A 17235-nucleotide genomic window follows, 5' to 3' on the forward strand; every position below is an offset into this window, starting at 1 on the left:
AAAAGATCTAACCATACACGTAAAGACCTCGAACCACAAAGAAGAAAGGCATGTTCCCATGTTTGGAATGCAGTAACTGCAACAATATCATCGCAGGTAAAATCATACAACACCACACACAGGCCAGAAGATTGAATTGGGGGATTTTGCCACCTGTAACATTACTGGGGTAATGTATGCTATTAAATGTCCGGGCGGACTCCTATATGTAGGTCAAACAAGCAGGTCTGCCTGAGAAAGATGGCTGCAACATAAGTCAAACATCTTTACACAACTCTAAATCTCCGCTAGCGAGACACTTCCTGGAATATAGACACAATCTAGCACAGATTCATCATTTTGGAGGTGGCATGTACATCGGCCAGAGGTGGTGACAAACCTAAGAAAATGTTAAAGAGAAATGCATTGGATTCACCTGTTGGACACAGCACATCATAAAGGACTTAATGAGGACTTTAATTTACACTATTTTCTCTAAATATCCTTATGTCGCTGGTTAACATCTGTCTGATCTGTTCTCCTGATTATATGTATCACACGTAGTAATGAAGATTCCCCATGCTGAGAGCGCTGGACAGTCTTAATTCTATTAAAGACAAGGAGGCGAGCATAATGCTTTTCTTTCTTTATTTCTGTTCTCACAGCAATTTTCAAATTTAAGCATTTTAACTTTTCACAAACTTCACACTTTTTTTTGTTGTTGTCCGAGACTTAACACAAAAAAGGGGGGTGTAGTTTTCCTCCCAACTTAAAATGTTTCCAAAGAACTACAAAACTCCATAACTCTTTGCTTTCTAGTACTCCTATCCTGCTGTCTGTCCAATCAGGCTCTGTCCATGCCTGTATGTATCCCTCCTTGAAAGCACGACTCTTTCTTTGGCAACAAATGTCCCTACAACTTGAAAACGTTAGGTCAACTTTTTGTTTTCAACCAACAGAAACTGGAACGCTCCACTCGGGCGTCATAACGACCAAACCCACTTCCTTTCAATTTTGCTCGTGGACTTTCCGTCATTGCTCGCTCAAGTCGCTTTCTGCTCCTCTCCTCCAATAAAAAAGTATTCATCATGCAACAAACAGTTTTGCAGTAACATTCTGAATACCTCTGGGCGGGAATATAATACTCGCCTCCTTGTCTTTAATAGAATCAAGACTGCCCAGCGCTCTCAGCATGGGCAAGCTTCATTTTATGTCGAGACAAGAGGCAAGCATTATGCTTGTTCAACGCTTTCAATCACCCTACTCGCTATCTGGGGGAGAGGCTTAAAATAAAAGGTTTGGAATGTGGATTAATTCGACCAATCAGCAGATTTTCATGATACTTGTAAGGGGACCCTTGCGGAGAATGCTCTAGAAGCCATTGCGCTGCTCGCTGAATGTGCCCAAAATTGTGATAAATCTACCCCAGCCCAGTGCATTACTTCTCTAACCCATCTGGCAGTTGTGGTTACCCTCTATCTTATCATGCCTTGCTGAGATATCGGATATGTACATGCCTATCGTCCTGTAGGCGCAACCCTCTGTTAGTCTTTCAGCCAAGAAGTTCAGTACATGCACTACAGGGGCAGAAATGGGATTAGCACTGACTTTTGTGTATTATGCGTCCCAGCGCCTCCACACGGCGCCATAGCTCCTAATAATGGAAGGCGCCCAGGAGTCTCTAATACATTTGGCATCGAGCTGCGAAATTCCTGGCAGCTGCCATCTCTGCCTGAAACCTTGCATGCCATCAGTTGCAGGGTGCCCCCCATCACTAGGGGGTGGAGCTGGACGTTTGTACCCCGAAGAATGTAGACTCTGTGAGGAATCACTCTTGGGAAATCCGTGGAAAGCTCCATCACTGCTGGAAACCATGGCTCGGACTTCCATATCGGAACCACCAGCACCAACTCTGCTTCGTCCCAGCGGACCTTCGCCAGCACCCTCGTCAACATGATGAACGGTGGAAAAGTGTAGTGTAACCGGTCTCGTCCCTGCTGCTGCTGGGTCTATCCACCAGCTGAAAAACTTGGGGAGCTGCGTGTTGAGCCTGGATGCGAAAAGTTTGGTGTCTAGGGAACCCCAGGTCTTCGGCAACCGCTCAAACGTCTGAGGGGATCCAGTCGCTGAAGTCTACCAAATATCGCAAATTCAAATCCGCTATTCTATTCTGTACCCCTGGTAAGTATTCTGCTGATACTGATATTTGTTGTCTTAGGCAGTGATGCCAAAAATCTTTCGCTAGTTCGACCAGCATCTTGGAGGAGGTCCCTCCTAGCTTGTTGATATATCGGACTGCTGTCATATTGCCTATTTTAAGAAGGACGGAGCACTTGGCTCTGTCCTTGGTAAAGGCTTGTACGGCGAAAGAACCCGCTAGGAGCGCTAGGCAGTTGATGTGGAGATGCAGTTCCTCCTCTGACCACTTTGCTCCTGTATCTAAGGAGCTGCAACGTGCACCCCAGCCTGCTCTGCTTGCGTCTGATTCTATTACCATGTCCGGAGTGTCTTAGAAAATAGCTCTGCCTTTCCAGGCTTCCAGGTTTTGCTTTCACAAGTTCAGTTCCATAACGGCTTCCTGGTCTTGGGTGACCAACTGATGATAGCCTAGGCCCCCTCTGAGATGCCTGATTTTTCAGTCTCTGAAGAACTCTGTAGTGTAGCAGGCCCAGAAATATGGCTTGGATGGATGCTGATAGTAGACCCACTATCCGAGCTAGATTGCGAAGCAAAATAACTATCTTCACTAGTACTGCCCTCGGTTCTTTCTTTATGGCCTTTATGGCCTTTTTCTTTAGCGTTGGCAGCTCTAGTGAGGCCTTCTTGGTATCTACCACGAACCTCAGAAACTCTATTCTCTGGGTTGGGTGCAAGTCAGACTTCTGTGTTCACTAAGAAACTGAGGGAAGATATTAGCTTGCATACCCAAGTGGCTTGTTCTTGTAGGCTTTTGGCACTCTGACCTAGAATGAGGATATTGTCTAGGTATAGGATAATTCTGATCCCTCTTTCTCGGATGGCTGCCACTACTGTGGCATGATTTTGGTAAAAGCCCATGTTGCGAATGCTAGGCCAAAGGGAGGCACGTGAACCTCCAGATCTCTGTTCCCCCTCGGATCCGAAGATATCTTCGGTGCTCTATAGCTATTGGTATGGTAAGATAGGCGTCTTTGAGATCTAATCGAACAAGCCAATCTCCAGACCTGAGCAAGTCTCGTAGATGGTGTATACCCTCCATCTTGAAATGAGGATACATCACCCACTCGTTCAAACTCTAAGTTTATCACAGGTCTGACCTTTTCTCCCCTATGCACGAAGAACATCTGGCTGAGGAATACTTTGTCCTCCTGTCTTTCCCTCTCTATCGCACCATTGCTTGCTAGCTGCGCAATTTGTTGTAGAGCAGCTGCTGCTCCTCTAGGGGTTTATATGTCGCTCTTGCGTCTGAGGGGGATTCTCTACGAATTTTAGCCGCATGCCTGAGACTGTAGCATTGTTGGATAACTCTCACCCCGCATGCAAGAACCAGCGCGTCCTGCCCCCCACTTTCGGGAGAGCGGATGGTAGGGTACTCACCGCCTGGTGTGCTTTGCCTGTAGACGCCGCTCCCTCTGCGATTCCTGGGGAAGCAGGCTCTGGCCGGGAAGAAATTATCTTGCTGCCGGTTCTCCGAGTATTGAGTTGTGGGTCCTCTCTGCAGTCTGGTTCCTGCAAAATCCCATCCAGGGAAAATTCTGCAGATGGAACTCTGTGCTTTTTCCAGGGCAGAATATGTCCCCACGAATTGCGACATCTCCTTGGCGAAGGTGTCCACAAACAATAGGCCCTTTGCACCTCCGCCCGCCTCATACGAGGCAAGATCACTCAATTATTATCAATCTTTAACAATACTCCTCTTCTCCTTTCTGCCGACAGAGTGCAGTTTGCATTTCCTAATAGGCACACTGCATGCTATGCCCAGCTGCCCAATGCGACTAAGTCTACTGGCGTGCCAGTGTCTGTGGCCCTTTCGGCCAGATTCATGATTTTTACAAATGGGCCCGCAAGGTCCAGGACCTTGTCCTGGCACCCTCGCCACGCTCTGTCAATGCCCTTCCTGATATCCTTTGACACTTTTGTCTAATTCTGGGGTCTGTTACTTAACCTGATAGTACCGGCTTTCTGCCCTCATCTTTGCTCTGACTTCTCTGTCCAGTGGTCTACGCATATGCTGTTCCATGTATTGGGCCACTCTGGGCAATCTTGGATGCTTTATTACCTCTGGATCTAGAAGGCTTTCGTCGTCGTCTTCTTCCTGAGCCTGTACTGTAATCCTAGGCCAACGCATTTCCACCTCCTCTCCGCCTTCATCATCTGGTGAGTAGCCGGCATCCTCCTCCTCCCCTTCATTATCCACCCCTGGGGTGAGGGGTCGAGAGCCCGGCACTGTCGCCTTCATCAAAAAGGCTTTCTTCAGCCTACTTACTGGGTCGACTGGCTCTTGGGGCGATGGTTCCACCCCTTCCTTGTTGCCCGGGCGCGTCAAAGAGGCAGTCTCCGTCCGAGCCTTCTTACAGCACTGTCCAACCCCTGTTTCGGGGTGTCCTGCTGATGTTCCCTCCCTTGGGCTCGGCGCCCTTCTTTTCCTGGACTTTTCTTTCTCCGCCTTTTGCTTATTTAGCATGGTCTCCAGGTGGTCCAGTCTTTGAGCTAGGGGCATCATCCCCTCTGCCAATGCTTGGGATAGAGAGTCCTCCAAAACCCTCTTAAAGTTGAGGCAGAGGTCCTCTTTCTCCCCTGCAGGCTGCTCTCCCCATTCTTCCGAGCTCCATTCTGGGGAGGTGCTTTGGGACACTCTGGGTTCTTTATGTTGCACCATTTTATTACTTCCCCATTCTTCCGAGCTCCATTCTGGGGAGGTGCTTTGGGACACTCTGGGTTCTTTATGTTGCACCATTTTATTACTGTCAGCTCACACGAGCTGCTGGAGGGAACTCTTTTGTCAGATACCCACTGAGTGTCTATATTGCGTAGCAAGCGTTTTAATTCTCTTAATATAATTTTTTTTAAAGTAAAGTTTGTGCTGCGCCGTGTAATTCGCTTTCTGAGGAATTTGTTGTAGTAGGCGCGGTGAATGCTGGGAAATACCTTCCCTCTAGCAAGTTCCCACGGGGTCCTAAGCCCGCCGAGCGCTCGTGAGGTAATGCGTAATTACTATAGAGGGGGCAGGGCCGGCTGCCAAAAGCCTGTGGCTCCGGCCCAGACTTCTGATGTGAAGATTAACTGGTATCTTCTATTTCTAACTGTAAGCGTTACGCTCACGCGATCAACTTTATTGCTCAACGCATTTATTACTGTACTTGTTAGTTAACACCACAGAATTATCGGAGCATACACACTATAATGACTGAGTGAGGCACTTATCTGAAAGCAGCAACAAAGAAAGAGGAGTTGCGCTTTCAAGGAGGAATACATATTGCTATGGCCAGAGCCTGATTGGACAGAGATAGCAGGATAGGACTAATATAAAACAAAATTATGGGGTTTTGTAGTTCTTTGGAAACATTTTAAGTTGGGAGAACTACACCCCTCCCCTTTTTGTGGCTCAAGGACAAACAAAAACGTGCTGTGAAGTTTGTGAAAAGTTAAAATGTTTAAATTTGAAATAACTGTGACAGCAGGAATAAAGAAAGAAAAGCATAATGCTCGCCTCCTGGCTTGACAGAGAATTACATTGACTGTATCTGACTTAACTGTAAAGTACATAGATCATTGTATACAGAGTTACTTCCATGTGCTTTTGTTAAATAATTGGGAGCATTCGTTGTTCTGTACAGCTGTGTAGAAGATGAATGCCTAAATGTATAATACCTTTCGACAGCTCCTTCAAAATTGCTGATTTTCCACAAAATGTCTTTGTTATGTATATACTACCTACAATACCTACATTGACTTTGCCCTTCTTGTATAGCCTCCAAGTTACTGTACCCTAGCCGGTTAGTCTAATATACCACTGTTGAAGAATCTGGAGTCCATTGGACTCTGCAGCAGTATACATATATCTCTTTATCCACTCAGTTTGTTGTGAATATTTGCTTTGTCAATAGTAAATATTAATATTCGGAATACAATTGAACTATAGTGTAATCTTTAGACAATAGGTGCAGCAATCCCGATTTTCCGCAAGAGCCACTTTTGTTTACACTACATTGTCAAACCATGTGAAGGACGCCCCTGTACTTGGAGAAGTCCATTGGTATGAACATCATTGCACCTCTTGGTATGTTGGTTTAATGTGCATCTTCTCTTTTTTTCAATTTCCTGACCTTTTTCTTAACCCATCTTTCCTTCTCATTTTCTGCACACCTTTGTTACTATTTTTAACTTTGTATCTTCTGCAGTGATTTTCACTTTATTTTCTCACTTAACAGACGGTGAGCTATGCTACACAGGTTTTCCAATGGGGTTATGTTTATCCGTGTGACGGCGTTTCCCATGAACTGTGTAGGTTTTCACTGGCTTTTCAATACCGTACTATGGCGACTATCGGTGGTCATTTTACATTATTGATATAATTTTAATCTGCGCCAATCCGCTTACCACAAGTTGATACGTTCTAGTCAAATCTTCAACCTTTTTTCTTGGTATAAGATTATGGCCTCATCATTACACACTTATTACACTGAGCTAACGCTTAGGGGACATTAGCCACACCCGACATCATTCCCCATTGGTGAACTGCGCAAAAGCCCTTTATGTGTACCTTGTTAGTTTACCTTAGTAACCACATACACCCTTGCCACATACACCAGAGTCTTTCATTAATCAACATGGACCGGCTCACTGTGTGCCTTTCATGGAAAGCAGTTGAAAAAGCGACGCTGGTCAAATGCATTACCTTTACTTACTAGCCTAGTATCGACATCTGCCATTACAAAGAGACATTTTTCCTTTTTTCAGTGGACAGTTATGTTCGTGCCATCTTTAGATCAAGAAATTTGCTGGTACATGGAATCATTTTTTAGTACAAGGCATTTGGTTACTGTGGTAACCCCTAAAAACCCTGCCGTCGCCCAAGTTGGCTTTCTTAATCTTCATGGACTGGCCTGCTGTGAGCTTTTCTTGGATTAACAGGTATGAAAGCAAGCTTAGTCGCACACATTACTTTGGGTGTATAAACTCTGGTGCGATCTTTACAATGGCGTATAGACATTCTCTTTATTTTCACTGGACGCCAGTATTCGTGCTAACTTTCGGTCTATGAGTGATTAGGGTAGGCTATGCATGACAATCTGTTCCAATGTTCCTGTTGCAAAAATAGTCGAATTACTAGCACCACTATATAAATCTTTTTCACATTGGTGCTCTATTAACCAAAGGACTTAAGGACACATAGTCATAACTTGCAATCATTTGCCATCTTGAGTTACAGCTTCATTAAAATAAACCTTTATTATTGACTGTGTGTATAACAAGAAAGTTATAATTTGCCTTGAGAACATTATGATGTACCCCATTGAAATACTATTATGTTAATTATTGAACTTGAACTGCACCTCATAAAGGCAGCCTGGATCCCAAAACGCAGTGTGCATGGGACGGGAGTAAACGAGACCTTTGGATGCTTATTGGTTTCATGTTATTTCCATGTGTCGGGGTTGCGCTATCTCCCCTGCACCCAATAACTAATTTGAATTGATTAGTTTATAATCCATCGTTACCTATTGTGCACTTAGACTGCAGTGCAACAGCTGTCGTGCATCACCTCTTTTAAGCCTTTAACAGGCAACCCCCTTGGTTTGATTCACTGTTCTCTCTTGATACTGGTTCGGTCATCTTTGGATCTGCATATCCCACTTCCTGATACCATGGATTTAAAAGTTCTGGGTTCCATCTTGGCATCCGACAGAAGTCCTGCATTCTTGTGCTCTGTTGTCAATTTGGGTCTGCATTGCCCTTTCCTGCTGCTATTTGATGTCCCAACTGCTTCGTGGTCTGGGGTCGCCAGTGGCATATAGCACATTTCATTGAAGACCAGCATATTCTGCTTGTCCCCTCACTGTTGTAAGATCTCCACAGCCCTGGTAAGTTTATGCGTAGATCCCCTTTGGCATATGTGACCCCAAAGCTGTTTATGCTCAATCGTGTTCTTTCTGGACCATTTGGTTTGACGGGTTGAACAAGCTAAAGATAATTGGATAACCTTAAGAGTCCCTGTCGGTATTCATCCCCCTCCCCGCAATGAGCAATAGGTGGGGGTCTTATCTAACTTCATGTCGTGGTGCCCAGATGGCTGGTCTCTGGCCCTACTGATTTCTGATCCGCGCCCGATTACATAGAAACGTGCTTCCTGGTTGCGACAATGACAGCCTAGCGAGTGAGAAGGTTGCTGGCTCTTTCTGCTATGATATATTGTACTGTCTTTCACAGAGATCAGATTGTATTCAACCAACATTGGCCTTTCTTCTCAGACTCTTTTCGAAAGTGATTTACCTGAGCTCATCTTAGGGTGGGGGGAGCAAGTTCTGCATAATGGGAGTGTGCAAAGGACCCTTGAAATCCCAAAGGGTCGAATTAAAACCTCAGGTTGTCCGTTACCTTTAGTGCCTCTGACTGGCACACCCACTACCAAATCCTCCATTGCAACCTTGATTTTCTAGTTTATAATATTTATATTCACGCATCTTCGCTGTTCAGCTGAAATGGTACAAGTGTTGTTGCTAAGTAAGCTTCCAGGTTCCTGTGGCCTGCAGGCCAGGATGACCAGAGCCACCAGATCACCAGTTTCCAGGCCACTATTAGAACCATGGCTAGAGGGCACTATAAGTCCAAGAGTTTATCTTGGCAGGACTTCGATCACTGGGCAATTCTTTTGGCATCATGTTAAGATCTGTTAATCATTTTCCTGGGTAGCTGTGAAAATCCCTTCCAAGGGAGCCATAGAGTATGCAGTCCTCTATTTGCCATGGACCTTCTGTTGAGGGCCTTGAACATGTGTTGCTCATGTAGCCCAGGATTTGGGATGGTAGCCATTTGGGAGACTTTGGATGGTGCATGCTCTCTGGGTAAGACCTGTACAGGGCTGAAGAACCAAGCAGAGCATGGCCGGTAGATCGTTGCCTCCATTTGTGGTCTTGATGCTGTGTATACAGACCTGCACCATCAGTCTGTGTCCTTGTCTGCTTCATGCGGTCTCTGCTCCAAGTGGAGTGGGATGACCCCTTAGTTTAGTCCGTCTGGCTGAGAGGTCAGGGGCTGACCACTGTCCATTTAACTTTCACCCTCGCAAATGCAGACTTGGCCTCCTGTAGTGTGGTCTTGCATAGCATGTTGGCGGCCGGGAGAGTAAGATGTTAAGAGACAGATTTCTTCTGGACGTCTGGTCTTCCCCTTGGGTGGTTCTCTAGAGGCCCAATCTCCTGTATCGACGGGCCATTTGCTCAGGACTACTTGGGAGAGGCAAATCATTGCCGGCTTAGTGCGCTGCTTTTGCAGACAGGCCTCCAATAAATCAGTATGTTGGCATTGCTTAAGGCCATCTGCAACGCAGAGTGTAAGGTCTCGTCCATCGAATTGCCCATCACCAGCTTGAAGCTAGCTGTTAAGCTGTGGTCTGAATCTACCACATGCATAGATTTTCTTTAACTGCTATTTTACAAATCGGAAATGTTTATGATCTTTAAGCTTATTCAACTCACTTTAAAATGACTGGACACTTGATTTGGTAATTACATTTAATAATACGTGACAGCGATTTGCTTTGGATATCAAGGTACCTCAATGTTACAATGTTCGTAATCCTTTTTAACTGCAGATCTGCTCGCATGACCAGTCCTTTTTGCAGGTTGAAAACACTCTTGACTTATGAACAGCACACAACGTGGGTAATAATGAGCATCGCTCAGATGCCTGAGGGTTCGTAGCGCTATATACATGCAAATTATTAATACATTGTTCCTGCAGAAGAGTTGTACGTTTTCATGAAAAATGGGTCACGGTGGGGTGTACACACTCAGAATGGTCGAACACTGCCTCCAATTTCTTACAAAAATACTGGATTTACTGGACTTGGTCATTAACGGTTTAATATTTTACATCTTTTGGAGCCTGGAAAATAGTTTTTCCGTTGGAATGCAGATATTCTCTAATAAATGTACAAACACATATAGTCCCTGCAAGAGAAATTGTTCGGCTAAAGTGCTCCTAGAATTGTAGAGTGGGTTGTAGTTGGCAGGATATAACCCTAGTACTAAATAATTGTTTTCTCGGGGTAGTGAGTGTACATAAAAACCCATACGCACAAGTTGCTGCAACAACAATTTAACTTCAGCACACCAAGGGGAGAAATGGCATTAAATGCAAAAGTAAAACTTCAGGTCCATTAAGATTTCGGTTGAATTGTTTAATATCAAGTGGTGAAGTGGCTATGCTGGATAGCCCAGTATTCCGTATGTGCCATGAGGCCTCTCTGATACTTTGACTATTTAAGGCGGCTGCTAAAGTGCTGCAGTTGATCTGTGGATAATGTGAGGGCAGACTTTAGCTATGCTTATGAACTTACTTTGCTCAACTACTCAAGGGGGTTTGCGAATGTGATATCAGGGTTTACAACCTTAAACATATTGCCTGCACCAAAATAAAAGCAAAAACAAGCAAACGTGTTAAGCTGTGAGACCGAGTAATCGGCCATGAAAAAAGCATTTAATCTTGTAGACGCAGGCACTAAATTGACACCTTGATTTTATCTTTATTCCTTGAAAGGGCATAGGTTGGGTACTTAACTTTCAAAGCAATATCTGTTCATATGCCTGTTTCCATCCTCTCTTTGTAGAGTTAGAAATCAGAAGACGGGAGGATGAGTACAGATTTTCAAGTAAGTTGTCTCTCCTCATGCCCTTTCTGCCCGTTTGTTCCTAGTAGGCATGTGTGTTCTTTGTAATTTTTATAAGTCAAAGTTGATGTAATGCAATAGAGCTTGTATTGAAAGGTCGTAGACGGATGAAAAAAACTGATGTCTGATGATTATTGTTTCTCCATTAAGTTTCAAGCTGTCTGAGTCTCATTGATCCCTAATAACATTCTTTGTAGTGTAGCATTTTTTTGCAGTTAGGGTTTTAGCTTTGCAATACACTTGTTCTCACAACTGCTTTCGAGGTTGTACTTGAAATACATTAACATACTCACTCTTTAATGCCTAGTAAAATGATAGGCTCATCTTGCTGTTGACGGTCTACATGTTTTGAGTTATAACTTCTCCTCTGGGCTTTCATGACCATATCTTATTACAACAATCCATTCTAAAGCTTGGTGTTCGTATTTCTCCGCTCTATTCAAACGGTGCATCTTTTGAAAATGCTATTACCTCAAGTGTTGTCTGCCAAGAACCTATTTCTTCTACCTATTTCTTTCAAAACACACAAATGTTTATATTGCCTGAAACTCTTGGGCAGGTCCAATGTTGAACCACCCTCTTGTTCCTTTTCATTAATTTGTAACAAAAATTAATGCATTACCCCGCGCTGATCCGCAAATTTACTCCCCACCCCCCCAACCCCCCAGAGGGTTTAAGTCAGTGATCTTTCCCACTTTGGATGAGAGCTACTATTTACATAGTTCAGTGAAATTGAGGTCTTGTGAATGAGGGAACCATTATTGTATTTTTTTACCCATTGTAAAATACACGAGCCGATTTGCTAAAGCCTAGTTCCGATCTCATAATCTTTGCAAACGAGTTTGCTTGTGACGTTTTTGGTACAAAACCTTTAAAAGCCCATAAATCATCAGCACCTTCAAGCGATCCCTTTCACATTATTGGTTTTAAGAGGATACATTTTAGGTGGATTGTGTAATCTCTTATGGTTTTGGTGGCAATTAATGGAGAGGACGTTTGTGCTTTCTATATGACAAAGGAATTTCCTTGTGGCACCACGTGTGTGATCTAGGTTTTGTATGGTCATCAACTTTGTTTATGAAGCTTCTCGGGTAGCTAGTTGGCTCTTTGCAAAGAACCGTGAGTAATTTGTAGGGCAGATCACACTCCCTGTACGGTCAACTCAGCTTTTCAATCGCCAAAGACAATAAAATGAGCTCTGTTTATTTTGGTGGTAGTGACATCTACTGTTAAATTGCTTGATGGGGAAGGAGTACTATCTTAAAAAAAAAAAAAAAACTGCTGAAGAAAATAGGTCATGCAATTCATGTAATGTGCTTACAATCTCAAATCAAGCTTAGTTTTATGGCAATTATCCAAAAACCAGCAGAACCCTAGAGATCCACTATCATACTGCAAGCGTTGGTTCTTATTAGTTTTCACACACACAAACTATTGTGGGATACTGTTAAATGAACATTTCATTTTCTGTGGATATCCCTTTTATACTTTTATACTTGGCTTGTAATAAAACTAATTAGACCTTCCTTACACATACCTATTACATAAAAATGCCAAACTGTGTTCCCTGGTGGTGCTGTGTTTTTGTTTGTTTTATTTGGTTTGGTTTTGTCATTTTCTAAATAGTTTCTTTAGATGCAGGTATTAATTAAGCAAGACCTTAAATGGGTAACCCAGTTTAGACTGGTGGGATTAGTTTTTAGGCACTTGCCAGAATTGTTTTCTTATGCCTTCTACTGGTTGAATAGCACTGCAAAACATTTGGTTATAATCATCTTTATGTAAAATAACGATTGAGGCACACTTTCAGTTTTTATGCACATTAAATATTAGAACATTGACTTTTAAAAACGAAATCAAAGACTCTGTCCAATGCTTTTCTGATCAAAGCAATCCTTCATTGGGGAACTCTGTCCCCAGAATGTTTATATAATCGATGCAAAGATTTAAGAATATGCTTATGCGCCAATAAAGCAGGCCAACATGAACAAATGAGCTTGTGTTCAAACAATGCACTGTTTGGCAGACTGTGCACAGATTTCGTTTTTAAGAAGTTCAACACAGTAAATGGAAGGTGTCTTCTTGAACATCTTTTCCACATTCATTCGACAGTTCCAATGTTGATACTGGTGTGCACCAAATAATTGTTTTGAGCCACGACTAAATGATAAAGGTTTATGAAAAAAGGGTGGTGCCCACACCAACAATGCGCTCATTTGTAGACATGGTGTACGTTGAAACTTAACTGCTATTGGACTTGCCAGCATTTGGCAGAATTTTGTTAACTAGGCAAAAGTTTGTGTTTGACGAAATTACCAAATCATTTTAAAATTCTTCTCTTTGCAAACATGGTGGATATCATGTGTTTTACCACTTCTCGAATATGGACTGGCTTGACTAACCACCATTTGAGCATTTGCAGTACAGACACAATTGTCAACAACCTTAACAAACCAGAACACGTTTTTGTGGCGTACTTTGTAATTTGTTCATTCCCTTTTCCTTGTTTGACAATGTGTGCACAGAAAGTTACGTCAGTTGCTTATAAAAATGATGAAAATGTACAAATCATAATACACACTTTCACTAATGTACATCTCCTGGGCCTGCCACCATCCCTTTGGTCAGAGTGTTAATCAACATAATTAACTATATGTCTGTCTATCGCAGCATACCAGATCAGAAATTGGGTTCTTCAGTGCCTTATTAGTAAGTTAAGTGTAATATGAACTGCTTTCCGAGAGCATTGTTCTGGTGTGTGATGCCTTGCATCCAGAAAGGTTTACCATATAGAATAGATTGTTTTAATGATTCTTCATTTTTGTTTTGTTTTTTGCAATCTAAATTTCCCAATTTGGTTTAGCACCCTTCAACAACTTTCTATCCATTCACCTAGTGAAGGTGCAGATTTTGTCTTTAATGTTTTGATCTGGGGCTTGACAGAAATATAGCCAACTTTTTAGTATATATATATTTCTATCTGAGGCTTGTAGAATCTGCTTAGATCACATGCTGTACATAGGCCGACATCTAGTGGAAGCTGCAGAGTATTACAGTGGTTGTTTTCCAAACTAGAAAAAACTGATGTTGACGGGGCGGACCAGTAATATTATCCCTAGTGTGACGTCCACTGTACCCATGGTCCCCCACGCGTCGAGGTTCCTCAGATGCTTTTTTTTTTTTTTGCCATCCGAGACTGACATGTTTCGCGGAGTTCCCTTTCGACTTATCTCCATTTATTATAATACAGTTAACGATAGTTTCTCTTACTATCCTATATAACCCCTTATATCCACCAGCTATGGAGACCATCCAACAGCGGTGGAGAAGAGATACGACGGTTGAAAACTCCCGTCAACGGATCCATTCCGGCCTTGGAAGGCCGCTCTGGGCTTCGGCCCACTCAGTAGGCAGGGAGGTCATACTAGAATGTATATACCCAAATTCGTGCACTACAGTTGCCTAACTGCTGTGTCATTTTGTTATGGAAAGGACCCCCTTTAAATTGTGTCCCAAGTGCAACAGAAAGTTCCTATGGGTTGACAAACGCCTTAAATTGTGCCTCCCTTGGGACCACGTCGAGGTTTCCCGTCGAGCGTGTAGGCTCTTGAAACGCAAGATATTGAAGGACTGCTTAACTAAACGCTGGGCCCATCACGCTAGGCAACTCGAGGCCATGAAGGTTGAAGGTGCATTCAGCGACGGCAGTAACACTGCAGTATCAGACTGCAAAGGCGACGGGGTTACTCCGGTTTCCCAAGCCCAGGACCCCAACAGACAGACCGGCGGCCATGTTACGGGGACAACACCCAGCGGCGAAAGCGCTCTCACTAACCCCCCAACCAAACACAACCCACCGCCGAGACTCGACACATGTCTCGAGCAAACGGCATTGCGCAATGTCTAGGGAGAGGTCCGTTGATCGCTGTCCTCTGGGCATTCCAGATCGCCACATGACAGATCCCGACTGTCGAAAGACAGAACAGACATTGCGGATAAAAATATTCCCGAAGATCGTGAGTCGGCTGACGAGACTTCGGAGCTAACCGTAGCCAAGATTCGATGTTCCTCGTTGATTGCGGTAAAAAAAAAAAAATGCAGGCCGGATTTGTTCAGTTAAAAAGCATGTACTGAAAGCCTTGTTAAGTCGAGGGAGTCTTAAGAAGAGCTCCTGTAAGACCCCTCATAGGGATAAGACACAGAAGGATAGGTCCCCTCATAAGAGTAAGGAACCTCAAGTCACCAGGATTCCCTGTCTTCAGCCTTAAAGAAAAAGGCTACACCTTCTAAAATAATCCCACCCACTCCAGAAGATATAGATCTCTCACCCCAATCTATGGTAATTCCTACTTCTGCCCAATGGTCAGCTGAAGATATAGATGGGGCCATGAGAAGAATGTCTTTCATGGAAAAATGTTATGAGAAAAACCCTAGCTACTTCACAAGTTTTCACTCCACCCCTCCCACATCGGCTTCTGGGTCGCAGAACCCTGTCAAATCCCCTGCTAAAAGGTCCCGCCCCGGTGAACCAGCGCAAGATCCAACTATAATTGAACTATATGACCCAGATACTGATTATAAAGACGTCTGACCAAGAAGCCGGAGACCCTTATTATAGGGATAGAGGAGGATGAGGGTGACCCTGATACAGACATGTACATCATAGATTTACCAGTTAATCAAGATCCCCCTATTGCAGATTCACCCATTGATAATCAACCTCTCCTGAACGAGGTACTTATCAGCAGGTTAACATTTTCAAATATCTACCAAGATCCACAGAACAAGGATTTTGTTGGCGAAATCTTGGAGATAAGCTGTGACTCAGTTTATTCCACTACTAAAGCCTATCCAGCGGAAGGTACAACCCTTGCTGAAGACACCTAATCAGACATGGGCTGTTAACCCACGCATTAAGCTTTTCAGACCTGTACCATCAGGCCCGCTGTACATTAGGGGTCAACTAAAGCCTGACTGGCTAGTTTCTACAACAAGAAAGAGAGCAGGTACTCCCCTAGCCACCCCCTAGTCTTCCCCAGACAAGGAAAGCAAGAGGCTTTACACAATGGGCAGGAAGGTGGCCTCTTCTGCTGCATTCCAGACCAGAATTGCTAATAACTCGACCTTATCAGCTAGTTAAAATTGCCATAAATGGGACAAAGTCTCAGTGTTACTCTCGTCTGCCCCAGAACTCCTCAAGACTCAGTTCTCACTGGTGGCTGCAGAAGGGAAAGCAGTGTCAAGCTGCCTGCTAAACAGCGGCCTTGACGCCGCGGAAAATGGCAGAAGAATCATAGCGGCGGGTAACATTAAGTGTCGCGCTTGGTTACGCCAATCCGGCTTTAAGCCAGAAACAGACTACACTCATTAACATGCCCGTCGAGCCCAATATATTCCTTGGCAAGGCCGTTGAGGACGCCTTGAAGACAGCCAAGGAGGAGTATGATACATTGAAATCATGGGGCCAATTGACTAATAAACCGCCTGGCCAGAGGGGAAACGGCAATTTTCATCACACACAAGGACAATTTGCCCAGAGGGGTTCCTATAACCAAGATCAGAGTACGGCCTGGGGGAACAATCGGAGCCAAGCCTCTCAAAGTTACCAGAGAGGATCGCGCAGATCACGCGGTCGGGGAAGGAGTTCCTCCTCCAGAGGTGGTACCCCGTCTCAGAAGCCGTGACATCCCGCTTCAGGTGCCCTCCCATGCCTCTCCAGTAGGAGGATGCATTTACAACTTCACCCAAGCATGGGAGGGAATCATCTCAGACAGATGGGTGCTGTCCACCATAGCGGGTGCATATTGTATAGAGTTTCTCAGGCAACCCCGGAATCGCCACACCACGCAAGAAAACATACTCCAAAGAAGACCAACGCATTCTGCTCGAGGAAATAGAACGCCATTGAAATCGTCCCAGCCAAACAGGTAAACAAGGGTATTTATTCAACTAACTTCCTTGTGCCAAAGAAAGATCTAACAATGCACCTAGTATTCGATTTGCACCCTGTAAACAAATGCCAAGCCAGAGAATGTCTGCATGACTACGCTACAAGAGGTAATCCCCTCTACTAAAAAAGGGGATTACATGGCAACACTCGATATGAAAGATGCTTATTTTCATATTTCAATGTTCCCAGCGCACAGAAGATTCTTGCGTTTCAAGATAGCGACCCAGCACTACCAATTCAAAGTGCTGCCTTTCGGAATAGCTTCTGCACCAAGGGTATTCAAGAAGGTAGTGGCGGTGGTGGCAGCACACCTGCGCAGGGAGGCCATCCCACTGTACCCATACCTGGGCGACTGGCTGATTACAGGGGAGTCTCCTTTAATTTGCAAACAAAACATTCAAACAACTATGAACTTTCTCTTTCAATTGGGCTTCTA

At 44.1% G+C, this 17235-nt stretch overlaps 1 protein-coding gene across 2 annotated transcripts in view; it reads left to right on the plus strand.

Moving 5' to 3' along the window:
* The window catches only part of CLPX (caseinolytic mitochondrial matrix peptidase chaperone subunit X), a 417306-nt gene that overhangs the window by 197009 nt on the left and 203062 nt on the right, over positions 1–17235 (plus strand). Inside the window, exon 6 of one of the 2 annotated variants that reach the window (XM_069625087.1) lies at positions 10790–10831. The exons of the other annotated variant lie outside the window; for it this stretch is intronic. Coding sequence (XP_069481188.1) covers positions 10790–10831 — 42 coding nt within the window. The remainder of the gene's footprint in view (positions 1–10789; positions 10832–17235) is intronic. 2 annotated transcript variants of the gene reach the window in all.

The sequence above is a fragment of the Ambystoma mexicanum genome, chromosome 11, assembly GCF_040938575.1.
Source record: "Ambystoma mexicanum isolate Mex_15411 chromosome 11, UKY_AmexF1_1, whole genome shotgun sequence".
Taxonomy (NCBI): domain Eukaryota; kingdom Metazoa; phylum Chordata; class Amphibia; order Caudata; family Ambystomatidae; genus Ambystoma; species Ambystoma mexicanum.